Source organism: Macaca thibetana, chromosome 18, assembly GCF_024542745.1.
Source record: "Macaca thibetana thibetana isolate TM-01 chromosome 18, ASM2454274v1, whole genome shotgun sequence".
Classification (NCBI taxonomy): Eukaryota; Metazoa; Chordata; class Mammalia; order Primates; family Cercopithecidae; genus Macaca; species Macaca thibetana.
Genome location: NC_065595.1, coordinates 64763418 through 64776013, shown reverse-complemented (window position 1 = coordinate 64776013; position 12596 = coordinate 64763418). Strand labels below are relative to the sequence as shown.

Sequence of the window (12596 nt, the reverse complement as noted above, 5' to 3'; positions counted from 1 at the left end):
ACCTAGATTTTATAACTGAGAGAAATCAGGGTATTCTCTTCATGATTGATACTTTTTCCGCATATGCTTTCTACTTTTGCATTGACAAACACTCTGAATACTTATTCTCATCAGTTCTAAGATGAGGCCCATTGAGATTGTTTGACTAAATGATAACGTGAAGTTGATAGCATTTCAGGACAATTTTACTCTGAGATATTACACCAGGATTTTATTGATATAGTAAGAGTTTTGTTTGATTTTTATTTATAACTGATTTTAATTGATTTATATTAAGTTTTTTGTTTTTTGTTTTCGAGATGGTATCTTGCTCTGTCACCCAGGCTGGAGTGCAGTGGGGCGATCTTGTCTCACTGTAGCCTCCACCTCCCAGGTTCAAGTGATTCTCCTGCCTTGGCCTCCCAAGTAGCTGGGACTACAGCTGCCCTTCACCACACTCGGCTAATTTTTGTATTTTTAATAGAGACGGGGTTTCGCCATGTTGGCCAGGCTGGTACCAAACTCCAGGCCTTAAGTGATCCACCCACCTTGACCTCCCAAACTGCTGGGATTACAGGCATGAGCCATCGCATCTGGCCAAATTTATAATCAGTTTCTAGTAGATGTTTTATGGGGAAAGTAGTGGCCAGAATTTTTTTTTTTTAAGTAGGGTTATTTCACACACTTTGGCTGTACATTTAAAGAGATTTTTTTTTGAGACAGAGTTTTTGTGTGTGTGTGTGTTTGTTTGTTTGTTTGTTTGTTTGCTCTTGAGATGGAGTTTCACTCTGTCGCCCATGCTGAAGTGCGGTGGCGTGACCACCACCCCCTGGGTTTCAGTGATTCTCCTGCCTCAGCCTCCGGAGTAGCTGGGACTACAGGCATGCACCACCATGCCTGGCTAATTTTTTTGTATTTTTAATAGAAGTGAGATTTCAACATGTTGATCAGGCTGATCTCAAACTCCTGACCTCAAATGATCTGCCACCTCAGCCTCCCAAGGAAGCTCTTTTTAAATGTACAACCAAAGACTCTGAGGATTCAGCTGGTGTTACTTCAGGGCTCCCATTGTGTGGGAACCAAAAATTACTATAGTGCTAATTTGACTGTCTACTGTTAGGCACCATGTTGCTTTATCTGTTTCAAAAAAAGTAGTTTTTGAAAACTGCATCTTTTTTAGCATTGTATTGGTTAACCTCCTTTTCTGTAAGACCGCTTTATCGGGAAATATTTGTTCAGGAAACGGACACAGAGTAGAACATTAAAACGTAGGCTTTGGTGAGAGAAAAATTCTTTAAACAGTGTTCTATATGCAGTGCTTAAGTCCTTGCAGTAAAAAGAATTAAATTACACTTATTGTTGATCATGTTCTAAACCTTTTAAAGCTGTTTATCAAAAGTAATCAAGAACTCACTCTCACTATGTTCATGACAATCCCAAACCTAGCTAATAAAAAATAGGTCTATATCCATTTGAATTACTCAAAAAGGACCCTTTTATGCAGAATAAATGAAAAGTACAATTACCAACATATTGTTGTACCATTAAACTTCAGTTCCATTCAAACTACTGCATTTCAAGGGACAAATTTCACATTCAGATTGATTTAAATAATAGTCCTTACAATATTAAGTTATGCTCTCATAAATTTTATTATAATTGGTTAAGTTTGGCTTACCCTATTTCTACTATCTTTTGGAAATAATTTACTGGCTGTAAAGATATCAGATACTGGATTAAATTACAAAAACACAAACTAGCCACCCCAAACAAAACAAAGCAAAGCAAAGCTAAATGCTAAGTAATGGCCACTTTGAATGAAAGTTTAGGGAACAACTTAGAGAATTTAAAGGGTGGTGCCAATAAACAAGGGAACTTCATAAGTCTAGGTCGTTAGACTAGTAAGATAATTTTTTTACATCTGTAAAACCCTAAACGTGAGAGAATTAACATTTGATAAGCCCAAGGATGTTAATAATTTAAGGAGTGTTTTGAATATATTGAACTTTCCCTGGATATTAATGCTTTTTCTATGTTAGGCAGAAAAACTGGAGAAGGCCAAGAAAGGATTTTTTCAACATCATTAAGGAAGAAAAACATGCCCTCTGCAGAATGGCAAAGTAGTTTGGTTATTTAAACTGGAGAAGAGCAAAGGCTGGTGTCCTCACTGCCTTCAGCGTCCGCAGGGTTGTTTTGCAGTCCCTCAGTGCTCTGTCACACTGTGAATGGAGACATAGCAGAAAGAGCTTGACTAGATATAAAGAACTCGTTAGAAGCAGGGCTGATTAACCCTGCTTATCAAAGGAGCCCTGAGAAAAGCATCTCAAAGGAGCTTCAAGTCCCAGGGGAAAAGGGATCTCTTTAGGTGTCAGGGTGCTGTGCTCCCTGTGGCAGCAGGGCCAGGCAGAGTGACCTGTCCTCTCTTCTACTCTTCTCCAGGACCTCATAGTCGTCGATGGTACCGAGTTTATACTCCAATCGAGGGCCCTGTAGATAGCCTTCAGAGCAAACCAGAAAGTTCTTTTGCTCTAAATTATTGCCAATTTCTATATTAAAACCATAGTTTCTGTTATTTTTGTGTGTGAAAAGCACAAAAGATAATTTTATCCTTCTTTTAGTCCTTTGTATGTTATGCACGTAGAAAACATACTGGTTTATAAATATATAACCAAAAGATTTTTATTTTGGAGGGGATATTTTTAAAAGTAAGTTACAAATTTGATATTACTCTATTTTGTAATAAAGCCCACTTCAATTAAACAGCGATCAACCAGTTTAGAAGGAAATCCAGTTACTTCTAAATGGAAATATTTAATTTTTAAAATTGACATCTCTAATAAAGTAGTGGTTATTTTGTGTCAGAATCAGAAAGAAACTTAGATTTGGTGACCCCAAACTTATGACGTCCCAAAGCTTAGTTGGTTGTGTTTTTGTTTTTTTTTGTCTCAGTGACAAAATGGTATTTTGAAGAAAAAAACCTAAAGATCTTTTGAGTTTTAATGTGACCATCTTTTTTCTTTGTTTTGTTGTATCTATAGTAGTTGAATTGTTATAATAATTATTTCTACAAAATGCTACCAATTTATGAACAATTCAAAGAAGATTATAGTTAGAATTATATACAGCAAGCTAATAATGATGATTATGTCCTGAGAATTTTATGTTTGTTTCGTATATAAAATGGAAATTTGATTGCCGATTGTTTCAAGTTTCAGATATTTGAGTTAATAGCAGACAAGTAGCAAGGATGCCCCAAAGCAGCAAATAATATCTAATTCTCATTTGCTTTAGAAAATAGGCAAATAAACCCACACACAGGGCCCACCAAACATAGGAAGGGTGGAAGGTTAGGCATGTGGTATGTGCAGCATGCCCAAGTACATCCTCTGTCCACAAACCCTTCCCATGACAGGCTTTCATGATGCATCTAAGCCTTGTCCATGTTAGAGTTATATGCCTTAGTGGTTACTTGAATACCAAAAGTTTCCAAAACACAATAAAAAAGCAGTACCTACTGGTATGTATGCTGCGCCAATATTGTCCTCTCTTTTATGTGAGTGCTAGTTTTACAGATGTGTTCACTGTACAGTAATTCCTTAAGCAAGACGATTACTATAGTCAGTTCCCATGATTTGCAAATTCTGTATTTGCAAATTTGACCATTCCCTAAAATTTATTTGTAGAAACCTTTAATCACCCGACAGGAAATGACACTGTTATGAATTTTGTGTGCCAGTATAGGGCCTTGTTTTCCAATTATGATATTAAGATTAATAACTTATAATGGTTAAGTAACTAAATGAAATGGTTGGGCTATATATCTGACTATATCCTAACCCCTAATAAAAGTGAATCTTTAGATCACCTTTTCTTTATCAGTACCTCTTCACTTCTCTATTTAACTAGACTAACTATATTGGGAGGTTGACCATATATAGAATTACATTTTAAAATCTACTCCCTATGTTACCTGTTTATGTTATTGGACATACACAGTTTGGAATGTAGACACTGTTAATATTTTCAATTATAAGACATAGGCATTTTTTAAATTAGTTGGTTTCAGACACCAGGATATGCTGAAAACCACTGTTTTGCTGGGGGTTTTGTGAAGCTTTTATCTTAGGAATAATATTTAGCTCAGTGATGATAATTAGAGACCTAGCACTGTTATTCTGAAAACTACCTATAATTTTGACCTTTCCTTGCTGTTTCTCATTTCTGTTTGCAAAAGAGGCTATGATTAAAAGCAAAAAAAAAAAAAGCAAAAAAAAAAAAAAACAAAAAAGGAAAAGAAACAAAATCCACATTTAATGGTTCCACATGGTACATTTTATCTTTTCCAATACCATCCTCCAAAATGCAGCGGGACAGAGATTTTTTTGTTTTTCTTTTTGTTTTTGTTTTCCTCCTCTGAAAATGGCTTATTTGTTTCTCATTAGAAAGAGCCATTTGAGAATGATACTATCAAAATCTGTCAGTAGGTCCTGCAGAATATTCCGATGTTCCCCTACAATCTCTTGCAAACAAATGATTAAATGTAGTACTGGTAGATATTTAGACAAAAAGAAATTTTAAATAGTTCTCATAAAATTACATTGTTTGTAATGATAAGATGTATTTTTAAAAGTTTCATTTGTCTGGAAACTTTGAGCTTTCCATCGTTATTTTTAAGTTAATCTTCCAAAATATCCTTTCTGTCCTTGCTCTGTGAAGTTGAACGCTTGGTTCAACTTAGGCTTGGTAGCTAATGTGTTGCCACCTGAATTGTGCCTATTTAATACTAGAGAAAAAAACAAAAAGTAGTTAAAAAGCAAAAACCTAATTCCTAACATGAAATACTTAATATTTCTTAATTTTTTATGCTAAAGTGTGAATTGATATACTTAATTTTCCAGCAAGATATTTTGAAATTCACTTTAAAAAATTATTAACCATGTTATAAAAGTTCAAATAAAGCCATTGAGTATTTTTTGTTTTCTTGTGGGACAATAAATCAATCCATGTAAGTATAACTGGGTTTATTTAAATTAGCAGCTAATGTGGTGACATTGTGTGCATTTCACTACTCTGTAACAGGCAGCACCTAAATAGGGAATACAGTAAGATGCTTGTCAGAAATAGAAGTCAGGCTTAATTCCTAACTTAAATTTTAAAAAAATTTCTTAATGTTTTATTTTAAATACTCACTTTTTAATACCAACATAAACATGGTTTAAATGCCAAGAATAAATGATTGTTCTTATATGTTCTGTGTTTGTAGAAATGAAGAACATTTGAGTTATATAAACCCCGAAGTTAACCCCAAAGTTTCAGAAAATCTGAACTCTTTGGAAAAAACTAAATTTTGAGGTAGTTTCAGATCATTTTTCAAATGCATAAACAATAATTTACTCCTTCAGGAAGAAAATGAATGAATATTATGAGGATATATGAGATGATAGATAGATAGAATACAATGAAAGAACTCCCTTCCTAACTTGCCTTTTTGGAAACTGTCTACTTCCTCTTCTCCAACCCAACCCCCTTTATTCAAACAGACCCAAGAAGAAACAGAGATTTCTGAAACAGTTATATTTTTGCAGCAAGGAAGCGCTCCATTCCTTGAGTCTCAGGTAAAAACCAAACATAAAGGATTTTCCAGAAGAAATTGGTCTTCAGACTTCAGTGTCGTTAAAATGTTTTTAGTTTTTATTTTCCCTTTTAAATTTATCTTGTTTAAAATCAAGGTAGGTACATAATTTTGGGTTAGATTCTGGGGAAGGGAAAATTGAATTTTCTTAATATTTTAGTTAGCAGTTATGCATCATTTCTTTATGGCTTCTAATCCAAGCTGATTTTCCTCTGTATGTTGTCATTGACTGACTTTTGAATAATAATCTTGCTGAAATGTTGTTTTCTTGCCTGTTTTTACCTGTAGAGTGGTGCTAATTTAGATGATGTTGATTGATTGTGAAAATTCTGAATTCTTACTGGTTTCCCCACTAGCCAAGTGTGATAAAGAAAATGCAGGAAGGAGACTCTGCTGACTCTGTGGTTACTTCTCGTCAAATAATTTTCCAGAAAACTGTCCCGTCAACCCTAGAGGTTATTCTTTCCATTCATTTCATTTAATCTAGCAATAACATGTAGATCAACCTGTAGTGATTTTTTTGAAGGCACACGTATTTCTAGATTTAAGTTTTCAGGCTGTAATAAACACAAAAGTTTCTAGAAAACATCCTAGTTTAAAACGTAAACCAAGGCACTCACCTGCTCCTGGTTTGCTATCTCTTCCCTCTGTAATCTGTGAAGCTATTAACCTACCTGGTCACATTGTGTTCTGCCTCCCTGAATACAAGCTTCTTAGCTTTCATTTCTTTTGCCTTACTGGAACTAACACTAGAGAAAGTGAGAGAGAAACTTCTGAGACAATGAACTTCACTTGTAAATAAGATTGGAGCAGGCACAGTGGCATGTGCCTGTAGTCCCAGCTCCTGGGGAGGCTGAGATGGGAGGATCACTTGAGCCCAAGGGTTCGAGGCTGACCTGGGCAACATAAGGAGACCCCATCTCTTTAAAAAACAGTAAGACTTGAACAATGTACAGATCACTACAAGAGGCTCTAATAGTGTCCCTTTTGTGGGAAGTATTTCATTACAATGCCTTGAACACAGTCACACTCAATATTTATTGAATAATAAGTGCTATCATGGATTCTATTCTCTATATAAGGAAACACAATTTACAAATATGGAAAATACTTACATAAATTTGTAGAATGTCGGGAAGTTCTTTGTAAGAACAATAGTATATGAAGGATAGATTATATTTAACGAGGAAAAGTTTTTATCCCCACACACGTAAAGCTAAGTAACTTGTAGAACAACATCAATAATGTTATTTAATCTTGAAATATAAAATGATCCAAAATTTATCATAAGAACAAATCTGTTCTTCAAAAAATGTACTGCAAAGTATGTTCCAGTTTAAGTAAGTTGCAGCTCTACCTACCGAATGTATTCTGAGCTGAAGTTTCTAGTTTATCATTTCAGAGGAGAAGAGATTGCAGCCATAATTATTAGATAATAACATGAACACTGTACAGTTCCATCACAGACCTGCATGTAGCACTTGCCCTGGTTTTCTTAAAGGGTTCTTATTTTAGAAATGAGATACCATCAGAATTTCTAATTTAGCTTTTATATTTCAAATATAGGGCACAGAGGATTGGGTTATTGTAGACAAAATACCAACTGAGGTAGTTGATGGTGATTCGAAAAAGATTGTGACTTACAAGGTGGTGACCGTGAGCAGTAGAACTGGTGACCTCCCAGCCGACATATTAAAATCTGGCACTATTAAAATGCATAGCTTCGAAGACTTGGCTCGAGAAATGCAACTGAAAGAAGACAGCAAACAGAAAATATACACTCTAGGAAAATCCTATGACACTGTCTCTGGCAGAATTGTTACTATGACTGGGAAAGCTAAAGAGGGCGAGCAAGTGGGGCAGCCCTCCACTATGGAAGCACTTCAGAAAATGGAGAAAGAAATGTCAGAGTCCGTGAAGATCATTCCCGGCCTGGAGTATGAGGTCCTGGAAGCCCTCGCCGATGAGAAATCCAAGAGAGGACCCGAAGTGCAGACGACAAAGCGGAAATTGTCCGAATCCCTGGCGCCCATCAAGGAGGCTGAGTCTCGCCGGCAGAGTCCTGAAGAAGATGACCTCGAGAAGCCTCCACAGCAGGGGAAGGACGTGGCTGTCCTTCCTGGCCTGGAAGGCAGACGCTTCAGCAAAACAGAGCAAGTGCCTGAGAGTGAGGTCTTAAAAGTGGGCCTCTTTGGTCCCCGAAGGAAGAGCCTGTCCGAATGGAGATATTCCCAGGAACCAGCCTTTACCGTTGCTACTGCTCATTACGTTACTGAGTCGTCCGCCTCCCGAGTAGTGGTAACCAGTGTCGCTCATTGGGGCCACAGTTTGCAATTCCAGCATGACAGTTTTTGAGGCAGTCCCCTTCCACCCCAAACCTTTTCGTTTCTCTTGCTGCCTGGCTTTATGTTGACAGCAGCCAACCCAGCTTTTTTATTTTTTTTCATGGTTAAATCAATACTGCAGTGCAAAGTCAGCATTAAAACACTTTCCATTTTATTTCCAGCTCCCCGTCCCCAAGATGTGATAGTGCTGCTGTGGCTTGCAATGAAGGGGAAAAAAAAAATTATCTGCTTAGATCGGTGCCACCCTGATCCTAATAACTCTCTCTGCTTTAGCAAACAAGAGCAGCTGGTCACCCCAGTTTTCTGTTTTATTTCCCATTCTTTTCTGTTTCCAAACTCTCTGAGATTCCTTCATTCTTCCTCCTTCCTGTCTCTGCCTACGATTTTGTCTAACAAGCTGTGAATGTTTATGCGCCTGAGTTTGTGTCTGTCTCTTGTGCTTGACTCTGCCTTTCTTTGTTCACTCAGACTAAGCCGTCTTCTGGGGAAAAGCTCATGGATGGCTCTGAAATCTTCAGTTTATTAGAGTCTGCGCGAAAACCAACAGAATTCATAGGAGGGGTTACTTCTACTTCTCAAAGCTGGGTTCAGGTGGCCATTTGTTTTCGTCCTTGGTGTTTCTGAATGTGCCCACGTGCCTTTCCTTCCCCTTTTTTGGGCGTGTGTGTGTGTGTGTTGCATCCAACTGGCTTTTGCCTTCAGCATCTCAAAGGTGTGTTCACTTTACTGTCCTTTGTGCCTGCTTGGCATATCTGTCACATGCCTTTAGTTGCATCTCAAGAATGTACTTCAGATATTCAAAAGGCGATCATATTGAGACTTTTTAATGGCATTTAATTTCTAAAGGCATTATATCTCACCAGTTGAATCTAAGAAAGCAGCCAAAACCAACGTGAATGCGCAGCAATGCTTTGGTTTTTGTTTTGTTAATTGCACTTTGATCCTGCCTTCTGTTTGTTTTGTGATATCCTGAAGCCGCTGCACAGGTTCCAGTGCATGCAGCAGTGGCAGGGGCAGGCATCAGAGATTCCGGTGGGAGGAATGAAAGCTCATTGATATTTTTTGTCAGTGTTTCTGGTTATAAGCACTTGATGCTGGCTTTAGACATCCTGGCGAGTAGCGGCTTTTGTTATTTTCTGACCTGCGGCTGATGGAAGGTCACACTGATGCCACAATCTCTTCCCATGCAGAAAATGGAAACCAAGACGGAGTCCAGCGGAATAGAGACGGAGCCCACCGTGCACCGCCTGCCGCTTAGCACTGAGAAGGTGGTGCAGGAGACCGTGTTGGTGGAGGAGCGGCATGTGGTGCATGCGAGTGGGGATGCTTCTTACTCAGTGGGAGACAGCGGGGATGCTGCAGCACAGCCCGCATTCACGGGCATTAAAGGGAAAGAAGGCTCTGCCTTGACCGAGGGGCTAAAGAGGAAGGAGGAGAGGAGGTCGCTAAAGCTGTCCTGGAACAGGAAGAGACAGCCGCTGCTTCCCGTGAGCAACAAGAGGAGCAGAGTGCAGCCATCCACGTTTCAGAAACTTTGGAACAAAAACCTCATTTTGAGGTAACTAGTAGTTAATGTTACTTTTATCACTAAAATAAAACTGAGATAGGATGCCTGGAAATTTAGACCAGCATAAAGGTGGAGCTAAGTTTAATTTTCGGCCTCTCCCAGGTGCAGTGTGTTTCTCCTCTCATTTCCTTCTTTCATACCTATTAGGAGTCTCCATGCTGATTTCCAACTTTGGGGTCACATGCAAACATATCTCTTAATTATTAATAGTATATCTCCAGGAAATGGTTTCTACTCTCACTGAAATTATTATAATTGGCAGTAAAGTTGGGAAATGCAAAGTTGGCCAAGATACTAGAAAATGTGATACATTTATTTCTGATCAGTGCACTTTTCCAGAAGCACCAAAACCATGCTTGCCCGGGTCCTAAATGCCAGAACTTTATTCTTTATCCTCTTTTATTGAGATTCCTGAAGTATTTGGGGGAGTTAATGTCTCATTTTTAGTTTTTTCTTTCTAAGAAGTTATTAAACAGAGAACTTACTTTTTTCTTATTGGCTTTAAAATGTTTTTCTTAGAGCATTTCATATAAAAATGCTATAAGAGTCCAGGAGACTGTTGCACATGTGCATGTTGTATGCCTTGTTCCCCAGCTTACTCTCCACATAAACATTTATTGCATACTAACCTGTGCTTATAACTACCAGAGAGGAAAAGGAAGAAAACAGTGTGTTCATGCAAACTAACAGCCACTCTGCTTACTTCCCTTTGGCACAGTCCTCAACAGTGAAGACGGAAACCATCAGTTTTGGCAGTGTTTCACCAGGAGGAGTCAAGCTAGAAATTTCTACCAAGGAAGTGCCAGTAGTTCACACCGAAACCAAAACCATCACGTATGAATCATCACAGGTTAGATGTTCTGTAAAGACAGAGCCCTGGCTCCTCATTTCACCCCTCTGTGGCCTAGTGTGTTTACATAGAATTGCACGATATTTAATTCATGATACTTAGAGGATCCAGCAACCAGACCATCTCTATTAAAAGTGATGCAATAATGGTCATTTTATTAGTGATCAGGGAGCAGCAGGTGACTTGACCAAGTCTTTATGTGTCTCGAAGTGTAGAAAAAGCCTCAAAAACCTGTTTCCCTAGCTGCAGAGAAAGAAAAATATTCACTCACCCATCCACCACTCACATTTCTGAAACCTTAGTTTTTTTTAATGACAGTGATCTCTGGTTGCCCTTAGTTCTTGTTCTTGGGAGCAGCTCTCAGACTCTGAAGACCACATTGATTATGTAATAGGAGATAGTGAAATTGTTGTAATGACTTAACGAACGTAGCCAACTTCTGAAGAGCAGGTGTGAGCACCTGGATGAGGGGTCTGTTCCTCTGCTGCCTTAGGTCGATCCAGGCACAGATCTGGAGCCGGGCGTGCTGATGAGTGCACAGACGATCACATCTGAAACCACCAGTACCACCACCACTACGCACATCACCAAAGTAAGTGGAGTGAGAACCCGGAAGAGGATTCCTTGAGAGTGAGCTGGAGGAAGGTGCTTGTTCAGAGCTCCTCACAGGTTGGGCTGCACAAGCACAAGGTGGCTTGACGCTCAGGATGCCGGGATAGCTGCAAGGGCAGCTTTTACAACCCCTAGATTTCTGATGCACTTGTCCTCATGGCCGAGTTCCCCTTTAGGAGTATACATTCTGATATCCTAAGCTTAACGCTTACTCCGGCCCTTGGCGTGTGGTAGGTGTTCCAGAAACACAGGCCATCCAGACCCAAAGGCCTCCACTCTGTCCTCACCTCTGGAATTAAAAATGTTAAATAACTGCCATAGAACTCTAATTTCAATTCTCAAAGAATGAATGATGTCACTTAATGCCCTGTCAGCATCTTCTGCCATTTCCCCCCACTGAACCACGATGGTTTCTCCCATTGAGTAAATTCATAAAGCTTCTCTTTGTGTCTTCTAGACTGTGAAAGGGGGCATTTCAGAGACAAGAATCGAGAAGCGAATAGTCATCACAGGGGATGCAGACATTGACCATGACCAGGTAGTATGTGTGAGATGGTCAATACCCTGGCAGAGAAACAAAGAAAAACCTGTTGGCCCTACAGTCTCAATGCTCTTCCTCTAGTCCAGCATGTATTCTGAAAAAAATCCCGAATTAACTTTCCAATATGTGATTTATGATTCCTTTTGTAATCCTTGTACCTCATTTGTAAATTGTGGATATAGATCTAGCTCGTAAGTCTCCACCTCGCCACTGATCATGCATGTTCCACCTCCTTTTTGTTTCTGCCCTTCTGTGATTTCCCGGGGATAGGCGCTGGCTCAGGCAATTAAAGAGGCCAAAGAGCAGCACCCTGACATGTCAGTGACCAAAGTAGTGGTCCATAAAGAGACAGAGATCACACCAGAAGATGGAGAGGATTGACCAGAGGTAAGAGGTGACGCCGATTCTCTAGGCTTGCCTAGGCTGGCATGAGGCATGGGGTACTTCCCTCTCATCCTTCACCTGATCCCTCCTTTCCTCTGTTCTCTCACTGGCATTTGTCGGGCTGATTACCAAGAGGATGGAGAATTGGTTTATGGGTTTCTCTCACATTTAGAGCTTCCATTCTGGTGGAGTTTTTGCATGCACTGCCAGTCAGAGGATAAAGGAAGAGCAGAGTCTATGCTTGTGTGGTCTTCCTGGCATTCCCTTTGATTCCATGACCTGCACTCTTTCATTATCCAAATTTGTAATGTCAAATTTGATTTTACTTGCCATGTGGCCTAATTGGAGCTAAGGCAGTTTTGCTCTGAGAGGCTCAATTTGTGTGTTCCAAATACTAGGGGAATAATACATACCCTTTTCTCCTTCCGAGGGCAACATTATCCCATCGTAAGCTTTCTCTTCAACTATGTTTGAGTATAGCCTGTTTATGCTTTGGTCTTTGGTTTTGTTTTTTAATTTGAAAGCTGAGCACTCACTTTCTTTTTGGATGTCTTACATTTTCTGTATTCTTTGGGATGATTTTTCTCCCTAGTGTAGCACTGTCTCAGGAGGAAGCAAAAAATGCAGTCTTGTGGTCCTTTAGAAAACACATGCCTTTCCGGTGGTTGCTTGGCCAGCGCCATGAG

The 12596-nt window shown here is 39.2% G+C and overlaps 1 protein-coding gene across 1 annotated transcript in view; it reads left to right on the top strand.

Annotated features, from left to right (window-relative positions):
* EPB41L3 (erythrocyte membrane protein band 4.1 like 3) overlaps positions 1 to 11913 on the top strand; it is a 157905-nt gene extending 145992 nt beyond the window's left edge. The window contains 10 exon segments of the mRNA XM_050767433.1: positions 5520 to 5594; positions 5968 to 6066; positions 7178 to 7909; positions 8425 to 8547; positions 9147 to 9372; positions 9375 to 9514; positions 10242 to 10373; positions 10867 to 10965; positions 11443 to 11523; positions 11797 to 11913. Of these exon segments, the coding sequence (XP_050623390.1) occupies positions 5520 to 5594; positions 5968 to 6066; positions 7178 to 7909; positions 8425 to 8547; positions 9147 to 9372; positions 9375 to 9514; positions 10242 to 10373; positions 10867 to 10965; positions 11443 to 11523; positions 11797 to 11907 (1818 nt within the window). The 3' untranslated portion in view covers positions 11908 to 11913.
* Positions 11914 to 12596: the final 683 nt, after the last annotated feature.